The sequence below is a fragment of the Anser anser genome, assembly GCF_964211835.1.
Source record: "Anser anser genome assembly, chromosome: Z".
Classification (NCBI taxonomy): Eukaryota; Metazoa; Chordata; class Aves; order Anseriformes; family Anatidae; genus Anser; species Anser anser.
In genome coordinates, this window is record NC_139723.1 from 23,458,876 (window position 1) to 23,483,218 (window position 24,343).

Consider the following 24,343-nt stretch of genomic DNA (forward strand, 5'->3'; position numbering starts at 1 on the left):
GTTCATGGTTACAGGAGACAAACCATGGAGTAGCTTAGCCAACTACAAGGAAACCATTATGTAGGACACCTTTATTCAAACATTTAGAGCCACTCAAGTAAATGCAGCTTCAGAAGGAGCTCATTTATTTCACCTCCATCTGCTTCTAAATAACTATGGTCAAAGGTACATAGCTGCTTCATCAAAAGTACCTCTTCAGTGTTCTTCTTCTCAGAATATAAGAATGTCAAGCAAACTCAGGAGGAATGGGATCCAAACCACACAGAAAGGCGTTGCTCTTGCTGCCAGAGGTAGCAGTGCTCTGGAAATCCCTGCTAATGTATGCCATCATGCAAAACTTGTAGCGGGGTTCAGGGGAAGAGTGGGCAAATACTTTAAAGAGAGATCCATTAAAGAGTTTTAAGTAGACACACCACATCAAATTCACAATGTTTCCCCAGGGTTAAAATAAATAAATAAATTATGAGGCTTGAGAGAGTACCTGGGGAAAGTACCAAGGATGTTTACTCTGCTAGCCTGTTTCCTTGACATCTCTTCAGTGGCTTCTGTTGTAGAAGGATGCTGTGCTGGCAGGAGTTTGGATATAGCTCTTATATTCTAGCCCACCATCCAGGACTTTAAGTAGTGCTGGGTTCCGGGTTGTTCCCTGCAGCTGTATCCTTGCACTTGATCTCTCTTCACTTTGAAAATGAATGCTACAGTAATAACCAAATGAGTGTTTTCAAAATATGAGAGTATACACATTAAAGAGGTTGATCTGAACTATGTCCACACACCATGTAAGTATATCCTATGACAGTACCAAAATATCAATATGACACTTGTACAGTTATCAATATGACATCTACCAGGTTTCCCTACTAAAAAGCCTCCTGCAGTGTCACATAAGATTGCAGACATAGTTCATTCTTAGCAAACTCCTGTTGACTGTTTTCCTGGATTTCTTCTGAATTCAAATAGGTTCTTTGATTGTTTTCTACAGACTCTTCCCTGGGAAGTGAAGACAGTGACAGTTGATCTGCAATTCTCCAGTTCTTCATTTATATTTCTTTTTAAAGATAGATTTGTACCTGTTCATCCTTCCACTGCCTCACAAAATCTTCACCAGCCCCCAAGATAATTACTGCTTGCTCTGAGACTGCTGCAGCCACTTCTTAAAGGAAAATTCAGTTTCACATGATGGTGATTTGAAAACACTACTTACCTAAGTACTAATCCATCTTTCCTTGCTACATGCTGATTTGTTTTCCCTTAAAGTAAAATACAGATTATGCTGGCTTTCTGATTGTTGTTGAAGTTTTGTTAAAGATCACTGTCAAAAGACACTAACTTTGGCCTTCTCACCTTTGTGTGGCAGTGACTCTTTTTCTTTCTTCCATGGTGAAGCGACTCTTCCCTTGTTCTTCTGTTGACTGTTAATGTGCTAATACAATGACTCCATGGTATCTTGATAGTTTTGTGTTGTTTTGTACTTTGTTTTTGTTTGTTTGTTTTCTTAAGCTTATGCTGCAGCTCTGCCCTTGTTCTTATTTATCTGACTTGGTTTCCAGTTCCTGTACACTTTTCTACTGGTCCCAAAGTCAGAGAAGTTATATAACTTCTAACATAACTTTATAACGTCTCTTATTTTCCTCTGCATTGGGGTGCTTTTCACTTGTCTGCTTAGGAATGAAAGCAGACATGGCACTGCAAATGCAGTATTATCTGTGTGTTTGTGACCATACTCTGTGACAGGCCACAAGATAGGAAGGCTCAGAAAATCTAAGGACTTCCCCATCCTGTATCTGGACATCTGTAGGGCTCCTACTGGAGCCAGGGACCAAGGTGCTCAGACAGATTTACAGGCAAAATGTGCATCACAGATGAACCTGGGCAGCTTTTATGTTAGAGGACAATACAGCAATGTGCTCAGGCATTTCCAGGAGCGGGCAGGTACTACTCATCAGAAGACTTGTGCATCCTAGTATCTTATGTAGGTGACTCAAGTCTGCCTTTGAGTCTGTTATGTGGTCCCAGACAACAATAACTGCTTATTTCCTTGGCTGATTTTCAAGTGCAATATTTTTCCCTGCTATGCAGTGTTGAATAGTTGAGAGAACTCAAGTAAGTGTAAGTATTATTTCGTATAGAAAACTTACTTTTCTTTTTCCCTGAAAGAAAGAAAGACACAGTCCACCCACAATAAAATAAATACTACTGCTATATTACATACAAATAAAAGGTTAAAGTACTTTGGAAAACTGTCATCTTATTGGTATTGTATTTCTATGCTAGAAAGGAAAGGAAGTAGAATTTTATACTGTCTGGAGTGAACCTTCCTTAAATTAGCACTGCACAGCAAGAAAAGACATTAACTCTACAGTACAAAAATGATTGCATCATTCATCATAGATCACCAAGGCTTGTAGTTTTCAAGGTTTCCATACTAAAAATACAACAATTTAATTAGGATTATAAACTGTGCAATGCTTTACTGCCATCTATTTAATATAAAAATGTCCAGATTTTGGTATGATAAATATTCATTCCACATCTAATATCCAAAGGCATCCGTTCCTGATCATCTGTCTCTGTGCAAACTGTGATAGAATTTATAATATAAATCATTATTATTGGGATGATTAAGTACAAGGAGATGAATTCTGCGCTCTGTGCAGTGGTGTAAATACAGAGTAACACCATTAACTTGCACAGCATTACCCTAGATTTGCATCAGGAAGCAAAGTGTTTTCAGTTATAGAAGTGCTAGTAACAGAGATGAAGAACACTCCATATGCCAGTAGTCCAATGTTTTACAGATAGGCTTGCCCTAGGTCCTTTTCTTCTTCTCCTCCACCTCACTCCTAAATAGCGTATGCATTAATTATCAGCATTTGTTGCCCACAGCAGCATGAGATCACAGGGCGCTCTGAATGCCTGGCCATTAACAGGAGCGCAGCTGTCCAGAACAGGCACTTCCAGTACATCTCTGCAGAGCAAACACTATCCAAAACACACTCTTAACACAGACACCTCCAGCAATAACAGCTACACCAACTAAGGTGTTCATTAATTCCTAATTAAAACACAAACAAAACTGAATGTATAGACTATGCTATAAAGCAGTCCAGTGCGTGTTTGCCCAGAGGGAGTGACAGTGGGTGTCATTTCACCAATATCTGTCCATCACTTCTCAACCTGTCAGGTTACACCAGTCCTCTCACAAATCAGTGTCATCAGTTACTACATTTATTCTGACAGCAAAGACACAGTATTTAGTAAACCTTCCCTCCCTGACCCCAATCTGAAAACCCCATATGGTTCCTCCAGTAGCTGCTTCTCCCACAGCTGATAAGGCTTCGGAAGATAGTAGTCACAGAGGGTCTGCCCCACAGCAAAGATTTGGGGAGGTGGAGACTGAGAGTGAAAAAGCAAGGAGGAAAGCAAAGAGCTACAAAAACAGAAACAGTTGGGCTCTTTGTAACAGGTGAATGGAGAGTACAGCCCACCAGAGGCAGTTTTATCTCAAGGTGTACCAACATTATGTTAAAATTACATATGTGGCTCCTTGGAAAATTTTATTTCCAGACTGCATAAACAATCTCAGCCTTTTACACTGAAAGCTTTACCTTTTGTACTTACTGTGAAACCATAATCAGGATGAAAATGAAATGATTCTTTATAAATTGTATTGAAAACCTGCAGAATGCTAAAGTAGATTCTGCTTTTTGGTAGATAGCTCTGCAATAAAATTCTATTAAATTCTTTGGGAGTTATTACTCAGCAGAGAGGAACTTTCAGAAGCAATAACTTTTCTAAACTTCTCCACTTGTTCTTGAGTGGGTCCAAGAAAGTGTGTGCTAGTTTTTCAGAAACAGTAAGAACATTGTGTTTGATCTTAAGGAATTAGATCTTATCACCTACCTACAGAATGTGTTAGGAAATCCCAGAATTGGCTATGGAGAATTAGACTTGATGAAATACAACATACAGTCTGAGTGAAGTAAGCAGTCAAATTTTAGGAAGCGATCCATTCTTGTCAGTGTTTTCATATGCTTAAATCAGACAACAAGCAAAATAGAACTTCTCCACAATAGCTACTGGAACTTTACCAAACATTAATGGAAAAATGCATACAAATAATATCTTCAAAAAGATGCATTTAAAGCTCCAATTATATAAACAGCTTTTTCATTTCTAAATCTGCATTCTCCCATCTGTTGAAAGGGAAACAACATGCATTCTTAGGCTGGATCACTTATCTGCAAAAGTCAGGCTTCAGATCCCCCCCACATAACATTCTAATCTTTAATACATTTGTTTTATATGTCTGCTGTATGCAGAGATAAAAACATTATTAATAGTGCCCTAAAGCACCTCACAAAACATCACTTATTATTCATGTAAGCAAGAAGTGCAAAGAAATCTGTAACCTTTCAGCTTTTGAGAAAAATAGAGAATATAACACAGATGAATAATTGGATATAATTTGTCTCACTTAAATATTGCTAATATTGACAGTCACACAATCTCTTTCATACACTTTACAAATTAAGGGCTGATCTAAAGGATAATTCTTTGGTGCTGAACACATTTTACTCATTTATTTGTGATTAAAAATATAATCACTATACAGAAAATCTGGAAGGTTTTTGTGGTGCTCCTTGCAAAAGATAAGAGGCAGGCAACACATTAGGCACCCTATTTCAGATTAATGATTTAAAGTCCCTATTGTTTCTTGTGACTTGAGGAACATTTTGTTGAAGAGTAAGGATGCTAACTCTGTCTTAACTGCAAAGCAGGTTAATCACTTATGGTGATAAGTTAATCACTTATCCCAAACTGTGCCTCTCTATTCAGCCAACATCTGATACAGAAAATAGTGTCGCTAAGTGAAGAGAGACTATTGCTTATTGTAATCAACAAAACTTTAGGATTAATTGTCTGAAAATAACAGAGATAACTTACTTTTCTGAAAATAACAGTCAGACAAAGAAACAAGTGGGGAAATTATTGCCAGCATAATAACAAGTTTGAGTACAAAAAGAGAGCTGCTTCTCATGACTACTGTGTCAGTGGGTGAAGCATTATAATTGACTTCACAATGGGTAAAGGCTTTATTAGATTGATGCCTTGACTGTCTGCCCTCAACATGAGCAGGTGTCCTGACTTACAAAGGCCTATTGTTTTTAAACAGGCTATTTTCTCTAACCAGCACGCATGCAAGCCAGTATTTTTGTAGGAGCCCTGCCAGGATATGAACAGAAGAAACAAATTAATGATTGTAGAACATTTTGTATCCTAATTACAAGCAATGGAGTAGCACAAGAGAAAGACTACTTGTTACAGGATGATTTTTACAAGGTACAAAAAGTGTGAGTGGCTCTAGAGAGTATAGGTTATGCCTTGTGGGGGTTTCTATATTATCACTGTCCTATTCATTCACCCATCTCAAAACTACAAGTCAGTTTTGAACAGGAATGGGAGAAGAGAATTCAGAGTGGGCACGTTCAGCCCTGCCTTACCTCATCCCCGCTGTAGCTGAGTGGCACTGAGTGCTGGTGAAACATGCCCAGTCCCCCAGGCTCTTCATCCCAAAAACACAAATGAGTAAGAAAAAAGTTTCTTAAATATAGCAGAGTAAGTGCTTGCGGCAAGCAGGGACAGTCTTAGGGCAGGGTTTGAGGAACTGGTCTTTGTTTCACTTTGCCTGCACAAAGCCTGGGAAGGTGATGGATCAGTTAAACCTGGGAGCCATTTCCAGGCACATGAATGACAAGAAAGTCATCAGGAGTAGTCAGCATGGATTCTCGCAGGGGAATTCATTCCTGACCAACATGAGAAACTTCTACAAGTAACCTGCTTGTTAGATGAGGACAGAGCAGTGGATGTTGTCTGCCTTACTTCAGTATCAACAGCGTCTCCCTTACGCTTCTCACAGAAATTGATAAAGTATGATTTGGATAAGCAGACAGTGACGTAGATTGAAAACTGGCACCCTTAGCAAGTTTGCAGACGCAAAACTGGGGGGAGTGGTGAATAAACCAGGTCATGCTGCTGTTCACAGGGACTGTGATAGGCTGGAGACATGGGCTTACAGGAACCTCATGCAGTTCAACAAGGGGAAAGGCAAAGTCCCACACCTGGGGAGGAATAACCACAGACACCAGGACATGCTGGGGCCACCCAGCTGAAAAGCAGCTCTACAGAAAGGGCCTGGGGGTCCTGGTGGGCACCAAGTTCAACACAAGCCAGCAACAGGTCCTGGCGGCAAAGAAGGCCAATGGCATCCTGGGTTGCTTTAGCAAAGTATTGCCAAGAGGTAGAGAGAGTTGATCTTTCTCTTCTCCTCAGCACTGGTGAAGCCATACCTGGAGTGTTGGGCCCAGTTCTGGGAACCCCAGTACAAGAGAGATGTGGACATACTGGAGAGAGCCTACTCTACTCAAGCATATTTGCTCTACTCCAGCAAATATTTGTGTTTCTGAGGAGGTAAGACCAGGAAAACTGTTAGTCTGATCCCCAGCATCTGTGTTCACTGATCATCCCCCCAGTACTGCTTCAGCTCACCTGAAGCAATAGTAAAAGGACACTTATGTGATGTGATGGCATGCAGAAAGGGCAACGAGCAGGATTTCCTGCTGGAGTTAGGACTACCAAACCTAATTTCTGGATGCTGGCTGTAAACTGTTTACAAATTAATGTAAATATGAACCTTTCCTCCCTGGTACTATTTCTAACTTATATGAAATGGGAATCCTACCAGCTCTGTGACAGTGAAAAATAGGGTCTTCAGTACAGCTGTGCTGAGGCATCCAGCTGTCAGGTTGACAGTCCAGGTCTGGACAGTTCTACCCAGGACATCAGTGTTTATTCTGTATCTCTTTCTTTGCAAATGAACTTGCCCAGTCTTTATAGTCTAGCAAGACTCTCAGTTGCTTTGATACTGTTAGTTTCCTTTAGCAAAGGAAACCTGTTCCCACTACACAGAGATGGCTTCACATCAAAAACTTATTTTAAACAGACATCTTCTGTGTCAAGGAAGAAAATTTTAAGTGTCTTCACACCTTTCAAATACTAAAACACACTTCAGTTTCAATTACTCATTAATACAGGAAAAACAAAAAAAGAAAAAAAAAAGCTATCTCCTTTCATCAGCATTTTCAGCTATACAAGTTTTACCAGATAAACTAATTTGACAACCTTCCCCCCAGGCACAGACAGATATTTGAAGAAATATCTCATTAACCTATTTTTTAAAGCGTGCCAACCTGTATCAAGAAACAAAGATTTCAATGAGGTATTTTTACTTTGCTAGAATTGCAGTGGATGTCAGCTTTCCATTTGGTTGATTTAGTAGAGCTCTTGAATTCTTATATGGTTCCAGAGCTTCTAAAGTGACCAAGAATAAATAATATTATATAATTAAGGATTCTGATCTAGACTGAAATGCTAGAGCACAAACAATTCTCACAGAGATAGACTCAAATTCCATGGTGGTAATTCAATATAGAATTGAAATCTTTATTCTCCTTCAAAAAGTAAAATTAATTTTTGCTCCTGAAAGTCAACAGCCTACCCGTAAGAGACTAGTGGAAATTTAGGAACACTTTCCTATTTAAAGGGCCATTGAAACACAGCAATGCAGGCAAGGTTTATTTTTCTTTACATTCTGTGCTTAATTATCTCTCCAAGTTTCCAAAATAGCAGTGATGACTTGCTGATTTTATATCCTGTTTCTCAAAAAAAAAAAAATATTTTCCTTATTGTCATCTTGTTTCTGTTTGGAAGATAGTACAAACTGAATGAATTTAATGACACTGACCATACGCAGTCTGCTGTTAAACACACAATATGCTTGCAGCTTATGGAGAATGATTTTGAGATTTTCTCCCAGTTTCCTTCTTACAAAGTCATCTGAAGTAGAATCATAGAATCATAGAATACCCTGAGTTGGAAGGGACCCTTAAGGATCATCAAGTCCAACTCTTGATACCGCACAGGTCTACCCAAAAGTTCAGACCATGTGACTAAGTGCACAGTCCAATCTCTTCTTAAATTCAGACAGGCTCGGTGCAGTGACCACTTCCCTGGGGAGCCTGTTCCAGTGTGCAACCACCCTCTCTGTGAAGAACCCCCTCCTGATGTCGAGCCTAAATTTCCCCTGCCTCAGCTTAACCCCGTTCCCGCGGGTCCTGTCACTGGTGTTAATGGAGAAAAGGTCTCCTGCCTCTCGACACCCCCTTACGAGGAAGTTGTAGACTGTGATGAGGTCTCCCCTCAGCCTCCTCTTCTCCAGGCTGAACAGGCCCAGTGACCTCAGCCGTTCCTCGTACGTCTTCCCCTCTAGGCCTTTCACCATCTTCGTAGCCCTCCTCTGTACACTCTCCAACAGTTTAATGTCCTTTTTATACTGTGGTGCCCAGAACTGCACACAGTACTCGAGGTGAGGCCGCACCAGCGCAGAGTAGAGCGGGACAATCACCTCCCTTGACCTACTAGCGATGCCTTGTTTATAAGCCATCATTGATTAAAAACATTCTTAAAACTGTTATCACAGTAATTGTTCTTACATTTAAAACTCTTACAAAAGCTTGAAACAGTAATTAGACTCAAGCTGAATTAGGAAAGAAGTGAGAAAAAATGTAAAGGAATAATGATTCTAAGTGGATTTGATTACAGCCTTATTTTCAACTAGCAACATTCACCATACTTGGCCATAAGAGATCCTCTGACAGTATTAAATGGTCACCAGTACTACAGAATTTTATGCTATACTATGCTATTAGAACAAAAATACTACATATGTGAGGCTTAGACAATCTCAAGCAAATTCCCAACCATTGGCAAGTCTAGAAACAATGTTATCAGACTAAAAGTACAATTTACCATGAAGATCTGACCCTTGAATAGCATCTAAAAAAATAACATAGTCCAAGTGGGTATTTTCTGTGGACCAATATGTTCAACAGGAGAGCTTGACCACTTTGTTTTCATTCTGCTGTATTAGCTGAGACTTCACCAGACAGATTCAAATGTACATGGATATTAAACTCATTTTTTTGCTTCCTCTCTGCCTCTCGCTTACTTCTCCCCCTGTGCCCAGGAAATTTTCCACCACACCTAGTTCTCTGAATGGACAGAGCTGCCTTAGGTACCTTGGAGCATCACATTTATTCTCTGGGCTCTTGAAAAGCCCTCCGTCCAAACTAATTTGGCCCTAGTACCAAACTCGTCAATCTGGGAAAAGCTGCTGATCCCATCCTCCAGCACAGCCCACCACACACCACCAGCACTGCTGAACCATCACCTTTCTCCTCTGAGCCTGCTGCCTGAGCTCACTTGGGTAGCACAGCATCAAGGCTGCTGTATCTGATCTTTCTGTCGCCTGCTGTCTGCAGGAGTCTTAACAGCTTTATGAGGTTGATGAGACATAACACCAGTACAGCAGAAGGATGACATCATGAGCTCACTAAATTACCCAGTCCTGACATGTGAAGCTTCTGATAAGCTTGACACAGTGCACAAAGTGTGCAGGATAAGGCTCGCAGGTGAAATCCTGCCTCTGCCAGCATCACAGGATCTTTACCACTCACTTTGTCAGTACCAGAGTGTTTTCCCACAGCTTCATCCCTGCACAGCAGCAAGAGTAGGCTGTTAACTAGATCTTCCCCCAGTGAGTCTTTATGTCTTCCACACAGCTCCATTAAAGCTCATGAAAAGATGCATAGGAAATATGTTTATGTGCCCTCCTGCTGCACACTTCAAAAGAATGTAGAATATGCCTCTCTGGATGAGGACAGAGCAACACAACTTCTTCTGCCCACACGCCCAACTGGCAAAAAACAAGCAAGTCCAGCCTGAAGCTGCCTAAAGTAGCCAGTACCACATCACTGAACAGGACTTACAAGTCCAGGAGGAGGCGCTCACTAGTGTCACTCAATAGCTTTCCGACCAGGACTGGTTCACAGCCAGCCCACTCAGGACCATGAGAAATGAACTTGTATCTGCTTACACCTGTCCACAGAAACATGCCCATAAACTAGCCTAGACTCTAGATAGGATGATATACTTCTAAGAGTCATTCTTGTGAGCAATTATTTTAACTGAAATTATTGAGTTAGAGACTCTTAAACCCTGTATGTTCTTTTGAGACAGAGCTTGAGTAGACCATCACTAGCAAGATTTAATATGAGTCTTCTCTTTGTGAAACATAATGACAGTAATAAAACTAGGAAATTAAACTACTGCAGCATATAATATAGATTTGGGATAATGTCTATTAATACTTCATGATTATTATTATTCAGGCATGCTGGCCAGATAGTAATCCTCTCATAGATATGTTTACGGTGTCTTCTTTAAAGAATTTATTTGGTAATACAGTAATCATGAAATAGCACCTCAGAATCACTGTCTGTCTTCTGCAAGCCACTTAGTGATGTAGAAACAGACTATGATTAACTATTCATTCTAATAAAGTTAACTATTGGATTATTTGGGGCAAAAATATGCAGACATATGTACATTTTTGTACAGATTACATATAGCCTTCACAGCTCCATCAGCTGTAGTGTAAAAGGGAAAGAGATCAAGTCATGCAATTTATATTCAACAGAGTTATTGTAAATTAAGAGAATAAAATGTTTGTACCCAGAGGAGACTGGGTGCCAGGCATCATTTCATGAGATTCTACATTATTGTCATTACTACTATTATTATTCTCTTATTCTCTTCCCCTGCACATCAACTTTATTCCCAAATGAAGACACAGTCCAATTTATGCATGTTATCATCATGCTGCAAAAAGAAACAGCAGGCTCAGTTCTGGTAGGCCAAATTGAGTTAGATTAGTTTTATCACTGTTTCTCAGATCGCCAGTCTTTCAAGTAGCATAAAAGAAGCATACATTGTATCTCATTATTATTTCTCACCTTCTAACACATCAGAGGAGAAAAACATAGGCAAAAGGCTTGTACAATCCAGTATGTGACAATATCATACCTATTTTCCTAACCTGGTTGAAGCATTATTCTCATTAGCACAATATATTGCCAGCACCTTACAGCCACTGGAAAAGTTGAGCAGTGCTTCAGGATGTATATTTGTTGCATAGTCATTAAGGACTTATATCTGTTTCTAGTCTGACAGCACTTCTCATAATAGTGAACTCCTTTGGCCGTTGTCTGGACTGTGCTCTTTGCACCTCTGCAGAAAATTCTATTAGAGCCTGGTCCTGGTCCCACTTAATTCAATAAGAGGTTTCTGATTGGCTTGAATTACAGCAATAGGCTTTTATAGTCCCAGGTTGTACAGCAGGCTAAGTCAGAATAAAATTCTGCTTTCTTTAAAAAGGGAGTGGGAAATGGAAAGCACATTTATCATTTATATGCTTGGAGAGAAAGGGATGGACACTAGTCCATCATACTTGCTGTATCAAGTCCATCATCAGTCCATTGCTGTACCAGTCCATCATACATACTTGCTGTGTACCCATGCAATGCCAAGGACAAAATGGCAATAATGACATTATCAGTGTATGGGCACACTTACTGTTTATTAAACCAGTTTTACTAACTTTTTTTCTCATTACTTCCTGGATCTTAGATAAACTGTATGAAGGAGGAAAACGTAGGCGGTCAGAGCACTGAGTAATGTCTGGAAAAAGAAATCAATTTAGTTTTGTTAGGATGAAGACATCGCAAGGAGATGCCTCCAATACTAAAATTAGGAAAAGGTAAAAATAAATCTAGAGCTTTTTGGAATTAAAAGAAATTAGAAGAAATAGAACAGCGCTGCATAAACGAAGATTTTTACCATTGAGATACCACCTGGGTTGCTGAAGTCATAGGTGAGCTGAACCTCTGTGCCTTTCCAGAGGCTCCCTGCACAGCCTGACCTCCCATCAGCTGACTCCCTCCAGGTTAGCACCATTCCAGTCTCTCCATAAGCTGCAAGAACAAAACTAATTCATATCAGTGGGACTACAAATTCTCACAGTCATGCTCACCCTTACGTTGCACATTTTAGTACGCACAACCTAGCTGTTTGTCTTTATAATCTAAGAAAACAGAGACTACTAGAATTCGGTAGCAAATGCTATTACAAGTTTTTTGTATTTGTATTTTGTGAGGTTATCAAAAGAATAAACATTGCAGGTTCTAAAGTCTAATAATATTAACTGATAAGAGAGTTATTCTCCCTGGAAACTGGACAAAATACTAGCATTCTTTGCTCTATTTTTCATCAAACTGTTATCTTATTTTCTGAGGAGTTACAAGGAGTGTCAATAACAATATATAGGAAAAAAAAAAAGGTCATCTGCATTAGAGGATTTCTATTAGATCAAATAAATAATACATTCAAAGAAAGAAGTCAGCACAATAAATATTTAGAACATACTAGGCATCTACAAAAGATTGGACTTTTCCCCATCTTCTCTTTGTCATTTACTCCTACACTATATAGTATATATACAGTATATATATAGTATATATACAGTATATATACAGTGTACTACTGGACAGTATGTCAAGCGTCACCTCTGGAACACTGAAGGCAAGGATCTCCCTCATAAATACAGAAATCCTGCCCATACAGTTGTTTCTACAGGAGCAGGCTAGGAGCATCCTACAATTTCAGTCTTGCTCCCATGGCTCAAATCACTTCTGAAGTTCAGTATGGTCTCATCAGAATAAGGTTGGCAGCACTCAGCTGTGACAACTAAAACTTCCCATTAACAAGAAGCCTTGACTACATCCATTAAGGATTACTAGATTTTGCATACAAGATACATTTATGTTACTAAAAGATTCAGTTCTCAAATTGCAGAATCCTGTGTAAATACCTTTTGAATTTTAGCAGCAAATGTACTTCAGCAAATTCTTAAAAAAAAAAAAAAGGATAATATATTTGTTTCATATAGCTTTGTTCTACATTTTACCATGTTTCCTTTCTAGCCTCTGTACTGGTTGTAGAGGAAGTCTTTTTCTTTCTCTCAAAAAAGTTTAAAACACATTTGTTAACCATACAACAAAGCTTCAACATAAACTTAAAAGTGACTTTCTTTTTTTCCTCTGAATTCACATTTTCTGGCTATTTATAATCTGCATTTTTTTGTCAAATAGTTCATATGGGAATAGGCATCATCTGTTTGCTTGCATTACTCTTTTCTGTATTTTGTACAACATTAATATCAGAGCAGGTATTCATGCCAGTCTGTGACAAATATTTCCATCTGTCACTGAAGACCACAAGTTGTGTTTTGATACACACTGTGAACCAAACAGCACATTTTGAAAAGAAATTCCCCAGTGAATCACTGAAGTAATTTCTGCCCCTACAAGTATGAAGGTAAACAAGTATGAGAGTAAACAGGCTTTAAAGCGTTCCCATTCAGTGCCCTGATTTCTCTCAGGATCTCATGTCAACACAGAAGAGGCTTATTCGTTGTGTCTTTCAGGCAGAAGCTGCTGTTGAGGGTCACAGAAATGGGGTGTCATTTAAACTGTAAAATCTTCCCAGTGAGACTGTGTCTGAGTGTCTGAGTCTGCACGTGAGTTCAAGAAGAGCTTTTTAACCTGGCACTAACTTAAAGTTAAAATGGTAGTCATAACAAAAGCAACAAGGCTTTTTAACAATGCAAAACCAAGCAACACAGCTAACAGGTGAAATACCATTAAAAATTCAGGAGGGTCAGGAGCTGATCGCCGTCATTCCTGGTGAGAACTACCTTTGTCTGCAGCACTTCAACAAGCCATGGCTTTTGACCCCATGAAAAGTGTTTCTTCAGTGACCCAGGTAGGCCAGAGACCACTGTGTTTATATTGGACTAAATTCGGTGCATCCCTAAGTAGGGATGAGCAACACTGTCCCTCGTCAGTACAGACACAGGGCATGGGTTTGCTCACCAGAGGTGTCTGCAGGTCGTCTCATACTCCCCTTCCTTTTGGCAAAGGAAAGAACCTCCCCTCACCCTCCTCTCCCCACACTGCTCACCACAAGGGCCACCATGCTGTTCTCTCCTGAAACCTTTCTCCTGACAACAGACTTTCCCCTGAAAAGGAAAAGAGCAGATTTCCCTGGAGGCCTTGGAGGCAGCTCTGGCCTTTGCTCTGTCACATGCCTCCCTCCTGGCTGCAGCAGCCCACTGGGACAGGCCAAGCTCTCTTCACAGGTTACAGCAAGACCAAGGCTCCCCATTAAGGTGTAACACACCATGAAAAACGGTCTCTCCATGCTAGTGGCTGGCATTTGTCAGCACAAAGAAGGATAGGACTCAGGGGTTTCTTCCTTGCTCTAGTTCTGCTTCCAGCAAGCAGACAGAAAGACTGGGAGAAACTTGGGGACTGCAGGAGAAAATACAACTTCAGTAACCAAGAGCAAGCCACAGAAGTCAAACTGACTCTGAAATTAACCACAGCTGGCTTTAACATAGTTTGGCAGATGGCTTATTGCAGATTATTTTGCAAGACCCTGTCCCTAACTTTCAGCATTACTGGCTTGCTTCTAGGCCTGTGGCCTGTCCATGGAGATGGTCACCAGGAGGATTCTTTATGATGCTGGTCAGCAGTAGCCAAATAATTTTATTTGCTCAGTGTGTATTGTTTGCCTCCTTTCACACCTAACCTTTTCTGCTGCTGTAGAGTCCAGCCTTGTACTTTGTTATATTTAAGCTTAGCAGCACTAGATGTTTCTAAATTCCCAAGCTATGTTACATCTCAAAAAGTTCTTTACCCTTCAGAATGTGAAAAATACACAGCACAGCCAGAAGTTTTGTGTAGAGGTTTTGTGTCTGGCAGTTGTTTTTGTTTGTTTGTTTTCTTTTTTTTATTGTTTTTATTTGGGGAGGAGGTGTGAGAAGGGTGTTGTTTGTTGGTTTTCTACTGCATCTTACATTCCTCACCCGTAGCATAAGGCTAAATCTTCATCTTTCAAGACTGTTGGGAAATTATTGCTAGCTGTAAACCGCTTTGAGATTCTGAGGCAGAAGATGCCATGGAAGAGTGACATTGAAGTTAGAAAAGGGAAATTCTCTGGATGAAAGTTTGGCTTCACGTGACAGCCTTACATTGATGATGAATTCATTTGCCTCACATAAAAACTCTCAAATATTTTCCAGAGGAGAATGCACTGATGTGTGTGAATATTCAAAAGAGAGGAATTCCCTTTCAAGTGCATACGTCTGTTTACTAGCTTGCACTCTTTTAATGTTAGTATTAAAGACTTTGAAGAACAAGTGTCTACAGACTGCATAGGTTGAAAAGCTGTGACAAGGGACTCAGTGATTTCCGAAGGCAAGTGAACACAGGAGAAGAGATGAGCAAGGGAAGGATCTGATTAAGGACACATGAATCAAACGTGGCAGTTCATCATTCTAATTATGTTAACAGGACTAATGTGCTTCAGCCTGCCGGTTATATTTAAAACTAGCATAGCACAGTGCTTGTTCCCGAGGCATGCGCGCCCTTTCCCTCTGAGCTACAGGATGTTTCTGTTCACATGGCGGCAGTCACACAAAGAGCAGCAGGAAGCAGCAACAGGGAAATGAAGAGCATCTGGCTAAGACATAATTGCAAACTTATTTCTAGTGGTTTCCAGCCTATGATGCTTATGAACTGAGCAGCACTAGTGCTGCGTTAGCTGTATAAGGCTGGTCTGTTTTCCATTTGACCAGGAAACAGAAAGCCTGCAGACAGACAGAGCAGCAAAAATTTCAGCAGAGAGGCCACCCTCCTGTGTATGAGTAACAAAAAAGTACCACTGAGGGCTGGGAGACGTGAGGGCTGGTGGGGGCCTGGGGAGCACAGCCCTTGGTCTTCCTTTATGTGTTGGATCTAGAATTAATTGTGGTCACATTCTTGTGCCTTGTGACATTGCAGCTACGGCACTTTCTACCACTCACAGCAACACGTTGCAGACATAAAACATATTTCTAGGGCCACCTCTTCAGTGCTCTCCTTCCTGCACTGGCCTTTCTGAGTAGAAAAGCCAGGGTGCCACGACGGAATAAGTGTCTAGGTGTGAGGAGTCCTACACTTCTCCTTGCTCCTTGGTAAGATGAGAGACCCTTGGGCAGAAGAGTCTGAGGAAGGACTACAAGAGAAGTTGAGGGGGCTGCTTGTGGCCCTGTCGCTCACAAGACAGGACCAAGCTCTGAAGTGGAAAGGAAGAACACCCGCTATATCCCCCCCAGGCTAGCAGGGGACAACAACTTACCTGCTCTGTCTTTGGGGTCTTTTGGTGGTGTCCTTTTCTTTTCCAGCGTTAGCACCTATTGTCTGGAGCAGAGATGGGAAAACTGACCTCAAAATATTAATTAGATTATTGAGTTTGCATTGGCAGAAAACACAACAAGGGGAGATTTCAGCAACTGTCAGACTAACTGAATAATGTCAGACCACGACCGAAGAACTTCAGTTTTGACACCCTAAATAACTGTTTTCAGAGCAAATACACAAATGGAACTGAATTTCATCACCCATCTATGATTCAAGGTGTTTTCTGAAAAACAGATCCAAAAGGGAACACCAAGAGATTATCTAGTCCACCTTTCTGTCCCAAAGATCAACCATATATGTACTAGTAGCATGTGTTTTCCCAGCCTTCTTTTAAACACCTCCAATAGTGAGGACTCTTAAGCAAAGCACTCTCTGATAATCTCTTGAAAAAGTACTTTATAGCTCCAGATTTTTTCCCTAAATTATACTCCAAACAGTTCTTGCAGCAAATTGGGTATTATCCTTTCTAGTTGGACATGAAGAGCAGATCCCTCTTTGCAGCACACTTGTCTTTGATAGCTGTGTTATCACCTTGATTTCCTCTGTAACTTCCTCTGTTGTGTAACAACACAAAACCTTTCTCCCCATAGGTCCTGTATTCGAGACCCCTGATTATCCCTGTTGCTTTTCCTTGAACTTTCCAGCATTGGTCCACACCTTTCTAGAACTGTAATATCAAAAACTGGACAAAACATTCAAGCAGTGCATTATCAGCATTGAACAAAGTAGATGAATTTACTAACCTTTGACTTCCCACATGATGCTTTCCTTTTTCACAACACATAACGTAGTCGACCTGTGCTAAGTCTGACAGCCACTGCAATTCACAGGTTTTTCCTCTAAAGAACTGTTGACTAGAGGTTTCCTATTTCTCACTGGAGTGTTTTCATCTTCCCTAACTTTGCTGTTTTGAATTTCCCCCCAACCTGTACCTTAAATTTCACAGACCATTTGAATTTTTTAGATGACTTTAAATTCTAATCCTACTTGAAGTCTACTGATAATACAATTTATTTAGAGAAATCAGAGCAGAAAGCAGCTGAGAAGAGCTGAAGATAGTATCATTATCTCTAATGGATTGACTAGTAATAAAATGATGGGTGAAATTCTGTATCAGTAAATGTAAAGTATTACATATAGGGAGAGGGAAGACTCTTAATGATACACATATGTGATTACAGGCTTTAAGTTAGCCATTATCTCCCAAGAAGAATCTTAGAGCCATCTTAGACAGTTCTATGTAGACATAAGATCAATACTTAGCAGCAGTCAAAAAAGTAAATGGAACATTAAGAACTATTAGCAAAGAAGTCAAGAGCCGAGCAGAAAACACCATTCTGCCACCATATAGCTCTTTTGTGCAGCTTCATGTGATTGCTGTGTACAGTTCTCAAGAATATCAAGGAAGAGATCACTATAGAAGTCTATTGTAGAACTTGAAGAAGTACTGCAAAGGGTGGCATGGGTGTTCAGAGATGCAGAATGGCTTCTGGAGGAAGGAGAGGGAAATAGATTGGGATTCCTTGAAACTGGAAGACAAATGACTGAGGGGGAAGGGTGATACAGGAACAGCCACAGAACAGAGGAACCAGTAATTATCAACTGTTTTGATGAACACACAATTTGGAAGACAAAAAATGAATCTTACAAGTAAAAGCTGTAGAAAAAGAGAAGGAAGCTCTTTTCTCCCAGAGTGTAATTGAAGAACAGGCTGTTAAAGTCATATACTGTCATGTCTGTAAGAACAGAAATAACAGAGAAAAAAGCAAGTACAATGTTTTTTCCACACATTGGAACATCATACAACAATATGAATTATTTATATGAAAACATAAAATTTTAACAAAATTCAAACCCTGAAGAACAGCAACACCGGAACAAAAAGAATAATGTGGTAGCATTCTCATAACTTAGTTGGGTTTCCAGAAGATAACAGTTTTATCTGTGCAGAGCTCCAGGAATATCACTTCTTCCTTTTTACCCCATAACTAGTGCTAATAAGCCAAGTATTACCTGTTAAACTGATAGCAACAACTGTCCCCAATTCCAAGATGGTTTTCCCTTCACATGGTCATTTGTTCTCTTAGCATCTGTCTTGCAAGAAACTATTCAGACAGGATGAAAAGGCACCATCTCATTTGGGTTTCTGTTCTTCACTGTTCTTCACCTTTGTCAGCATGAAAATGTTATGTTTTCTTCTATATGTTTTGTTTTCTTCTATATGAGTGGCTTTCTTGATAATGTTTAGCTGTCCCCTAGTTTTTGCTCCTGTTGCAGTTCACATAAGGGGGAAGAGAAAAAGACTTTATGATCTCATTTAGGAGAGAAAGAGTTGCAATGACCAGCTTGGCTGGTGCTTTGCATTTGGAGCAAGCATTTACTGTCTTACACTCCTCTCCCAACTTTAACATGATGCAGTTGCAAGGTGAGATGTACCTGATTAATACTATAAACTGATTTTTACGTAAGTAGATGCAGGATCTCTGAAATCCCTGAATAGATAAAGGAATGCATTAAAAAGAATACTACTTCTTTTATCTACACTTATGAGAAAGAGTGCAATGGATAAAAGGTATTTTCCTTTTCTTTGTCACTGCTGTGGGCCAGGAGGTTCCTCAGCTGATGAAAGAAATCATCGTGATGTCAGCTGACCTACTTAGACAAGAGAAAGACATGATACAGAATTTCGGCCAGCCACTCTTCCTGCATTCCACTTATCTGTCACATTAAAGCAAAGTCTCCTAGGATCAGGAATGGAAAGTAACATGGAACTAGTTGGAAGGGCTTTACAGAGCCATGCTTGCAGTGATTTCTTTCTTCATTTGCTGAGTCACAAAACACTGAGTAATACAGGGCTACTGCTTCTGAGATATTTGTGTCACATGTAATAAGAAAGGCATGGACCATGGCAAATATCTGCACCATTCAGATGCAGAGTTACTGACAATGTCCTTTTCCTTCTAACATGTAATCTGAGAAATCCCATGGCTTGTGGAGTGTGTTAAAATACTATTGTAAGTGCAGAAACACTGGTCTCCATTGGAGTAGTTCACTATTCATATTAAACAAAAGATGTCAATGTAAGTTTAAATTCACAAAGCACAAGTGCAGTTGAGATTTCATGATCACAGTAAGTTACCTTGAGATGCTCAGGTCTGCAACAAGACACCATCAACACACCCATGGGGTTGAAAAACAGAGAGTAGCTAAAGAGTAGTGAGGCTTGACTGGTTTCACGTTCAGCTGGTAATAAAGGATGCTGGATCATTAATCTTCTGGGTATCACAAACACTGTTGCTGCAGACTAGCTTGTCATTTAAGGGCTTCAGGCCCAGCATCCCTTTGGGGAGAAAATTCTTGTTGAGAATGGAATGAATCACAGGTCACACCATCAAGGGCTGTGGATGAAAGAGAGGCCTGCAAGAATGTAAAGAGCATAAAGACGTAACGACAGAGGCAAGACAAAGAGACGGAAGCCAATCTCTACAGGAAAACTTGGACCAAAAAGAGCAGATGTCTCCTCAGCAGCAGTGTGAGAGCCCTGGTGGGCGTATCTACAGGAGAGGCATCCAAAAGCAGAGACATAAGGAAGAGACCTTTGGCAGATTGCTCCTTGAAGAAGCTTTGACACCATCTGATCTGGATACAGGGAGAAAGATTCCTCCATTAGACTTTGGAGAGCTGCTTGCCCATTTTCACTAATGCTGAACTGTGCTTGTGAGTGATGACAGGGGTAGGACCAGGGAACCTAAGAGATAAAAGGTGGCAGCAGTCAGTTTGTACAGAGGTTTGTTCAGATTTGTGACATTTCCATTACTATACATGCCCAAAGTTTAGCGCAAAATACATTTGCGGACAGTCTGCAGGCAGAGGGGGTTACTAGATGCCACTGCTTTTTAGGTGAGGTTAGTTTTCTGTGTCCCAAGAACTAGATGTTAAAAACAGACTGCCATAGCCTAATTTTGTTTTAAACAGTAATATAATAGGTGGTGATACACTCAGCTGGAAATGTGATTGGGAAACTTAAGTACCTGTATGTGTATTTTGCATTTGTATTTACAGACAAGTGTGCATACTACATAGCTTGAAAAGTAAATACCTTAGCTTGAAGCTAACTTCATAATTAAAGTACTTGCTAAATGCCATTTTTCTCTAATCTGCAGAAAATGAGCAGTGTTTTTATTGGTTATATTACATGCCAGGCACCATTACTTTCTGAAGATTACAGAGTTTTCAACAACTTTGTTTTAACAGCATCGAGAAAATGGTACTTTTTGCCCATTTTAAAAGTACCTCAAGAAAATAGTACTTCAGCTTTCATGCAGATTTCACACTTCCAGTTTTATGCTGTTGTATCAATGCTAACTCCAGAGGTGAGTTAAATGTCACAGATACATGACTTATTTTCTTTACTAAAAAAAAAAAAGAGGTAAAACAAATGTGCAGAAATTTAAATTTCAGAGTCAAGCCTTGAAAGCCTGACTTCTTAGTAACTTCTAAGTCTCATCTGTAACCCTTTTGTTTCTAATATGTACTGTTATTGCTGTTGGGTATTTAGTGTCTCACTTTGCCAACAGAATTAATAACCTCAATGCAGAGACAAAATTATTATGCACTATGATGTATTACTGGAGGTTGCCCTTATGATCTCATTGGCTTAAATAACATCAACTCAAGATTTACTCAATGTTCTTTATACATCACATTGATGTTCAGCTCTTGGACCCCCAATATAAAATGTGCATGGACCTATTTGAGCAGGTCCCGAAGAGAGCCATGAGGATGATCAAGGGGCTGGAGCACCTCTCCGGTGATGACAGGCTGACAGAGCTGGGGCTGTTCAGCCTGGAGAAGAGAAGGCTCCAGGGAGACCTTACAGTGGCCTTCCAGTAACTAAAGGGGGCCTACAGGAAAGCTGGGGAGGGACTCCTAGTCAGGGGGTGTGGAGATAGGACAAGGGGGAATGGCTTTAAACTAAAAGAGGGTTAAAAAAGATTAGATGTAAGGAGGAAATTCTTCACTCAGAGGGTGGTGAGGCACTGGCACAGGTTGCCCAGAGAAGCTGTGGATGCCCCATCCCTGGAGGTGTTCAAGACCAGGCTGCATGGGGCTTTGGACAACCTGGTCTGGTGGGAGGTGTCCCTGCCCATGGCAGGGGGGTTGGAACTGGGTAGTCTTTAAGCTCTCTTCAAACCAAGCCATGGTATGATGATTCTATAAGATAATACTGAAAGGAAGATATGACTATTTTTCCTCAGTACATAGGATCCTGAAAACACGAAGTCCAAGTGAATGCTGAGAGGAAAAGGGAACACAAGGAAGAACTGCTCAAATAAAGCAAGTGGAGCAACAACAAGCATGCATCCAGTGTTGCTGGGTAAAGTATTGCCAAGGTCAAGCTAGCATATAGCATAATATAATATATATACATATATATATATAAAATATATATATATTGTATATATTATATATATATAATGTATAGTATATATATAATATAGCATGTATAGCATAATTTAAGGAAATTGTTGCCAGTAAAAAGATACAAGTTCCCAACAGAGGCAGGAAAGGCAGCTTTTTTACTCCCAAGCACTGGCTGCAAGCAGCCCAAGCCACACAGCCATTTCTGCTGAATGGTTTGAGAGCCCCTGTACACAGACAAAGGGAGTTTCGCTGTTGTGAGGGGTTGGCCATGCCCGTTTTCTCCCCAGTTCCTCATCTGGTGTTCCCTAAGCCCCAGAACAGGCTTTAATGGTGACTTGGCAGCAAACACTGAGCTCGCCTCTGCATCGTGATCAATTGTAATGGCTGGCTGGGGACAGCAGTATCGCAGAGGGATGTCAAATGATCCTAAGAGGTTTTGCATTATTATAGTTCACATTAGTCTCTCATAGATGCTGAAAGAACTAGATTCAAGCTAAACACACAAATACACTTGGCAGAGGATAATTAGGAAGGGTTCCTTCTTAAAAAGTATCCTACAGCTTCTGCCTCCTTCATGAAAAACAGCACAGCAAATGACAGGTATGAGACTTAACAGCTGAGTGTGATCACTAGTGCAGAGTACAGGCATGAGAATTAAGAGATTTCTTTTTTGCCCAGTCACAGATATGACCACAGTCAGCAAACTATACTGTTGTGTTTCATTTAACCTTTCCGTAAAAGAGAGAACTGCAGGTGCAGCCTGCTCCATGGTCAAGCTAATATGCTTAGTATTTGTGTAGCTGAGAAGGCAGCAGGAATATCAAACTGCAGGTTATATATCATGTGAATTAATTCAGCAGTTCTACAATAAATCTGTCTTACTAAATGAATTTCTGTGCTGAAGCAATGTTGCTAGCAATTTGCAATTCCCCCAGAATATATAATATATTTACATGGAAACTAAATACTTGCATTACATCATTGCCTAGAAGATACAAAATGCACATTTATTGCAGAAAATGCATGTAAAAAAATGAACAAATAGAACTAATAGTTGTGTGCAAACAAGGACTTTAAACATCTTGAAATATCAATTCTTTCACTGAAGCAGTTGGAGCTGCATAACCTTGAGTCTAAATTCATGCATAGCAACAGAAGTAAATTTGACAGTCAGCTGTAAGTATTTACATTCTGTGCTATTAGCTTTTTAAAGCATTAGAGTCTCACTTCTACCACCCATCTGGGATAAAAGCAACATTTAGAGGAGAAAATTTGGGTTTTGATCCTCGTTGTCCTTGTACAGCGAGACAAGAGAGAACTAGATCACAGACGGTGTTTGAAGGACAGAAGTCAGATTTTACAGAGAAAGAGAAATGGAGGAGAAAGAAAGACTGCCTGTTCTCCTTCCGACACACCGCACACCCCGGTGTGCAGTGTGACCCCGCTGGCGGGCTGTCTCTGCAGAGAGGACAAAGACAGCTGCCCTCGTTTCTGGAGCAGCCCCTCTGCTACGCGGCGCTGCAGCAGCTTTCAGCCACCAGGCTGGCCCCTGGTCACCTGGAGGTCTGAGTACCACTCCTCCTGTGTACGTGAACAGCAACTAAGAAAAGCAGTTCGTTGCTCTGAATTCTCCTGACTGCTGTCCTCACCTCCGATGGAAAATTTTCAAGGTTGCGCAGGCAGGAGGATGCTGTATCGCAGCCCCGCCTGGCACCAGAGAGGATTGCAGTAGCAGGGCAGAGTGAACAAGTGTGGGAACCTGCCGAAAAGAAACGCTGCTCAGGCTTTGGCTTCCCCTATGGCCATGCCCTGCAGCACCAAAACACCACGGGGCCATCCATCTGTGGCCACCCCAGCAGTCCACCCATCTACAAGAATCAGTGAGACTCTATGTGGGACTTCCCCTCCACCACCACCACTGTCTTTATTTGGATCCTATTTGTGTCACAGTTCCATTTCTGCCAAGGAAGATGGATGCTGTGGCCATGGCTAACATTGCCCTTCCATCACCAGACCTCTCCTCTCCCAGCCAGGCTGCTTTAGGATCCAGCACCTTCCAGGGGAGCCCCATCCCAGCACATGAAGGATGGAGGCTGCTGACAGCTGGAAAGGCTTGCTGAGGTTTCATAATTCGTACTCGGGTTGTAAGAGCCATTACGAACCTGCTGCACGAAACTCAGCAGAATACTCCCCTACGCATACCCACATACACCAAATTGCACACAGGATATTCAGAACATGAGGTCAGCTTTTCATTTATTTCTTTTTAAACACTCTAGCATCAAATCTTACACCACGAAAACACACTGCGCACATGATGATTTGTTTTGTAAGCTCAGGTTACCAATTCAGATGGAACAAGCTAATCATGATTTTGTCTCTGTATTTAACTCATAAGCCCAAGTTAAATAGTCAAACCTACATTTTACTCCTACTTGCGGACAAAAAAAAAAAAAAAAAGAAACTGGAGATTGAAAGCTCCTATAAATCTTTGCAAGGCCATATGGATTTTCTTGTTAAAAAGGATAAAAATATTTTTTTTTCCTTGAGAAGATAGTGTCAAGAACAAGCCAATCATTAAAAACACGAGCAGCAGACTGGGGATCTCCCCAGCCAGCATCATATGTCTTCTATGCGAGAGGAAAACTCCCTGTAAGGCA

General features: G+C 40.6%; 1 protein-coding gene across 1 annotated transcript in view; it reads right to left on the bottom strand.

The window, feature by feature from the left end:
• Positions 1-24,343, bottom strand: part of LOC310890124 (uncharacterized protein) — a 70,381-nt gene that overhangs the window by 27,029 nt on the left and 19,009 nt on the right. The window contains exon 5 of the mRNA XM_083818746.1: positions 16,198-16,259. Coding sequence (XP_083674872.1) covers positions 16,198-16,259 — 62 coding nt within the window. The remainder of the gene's footprint in view (positions 1-16,197; positions 16,260-24,343) is intronic.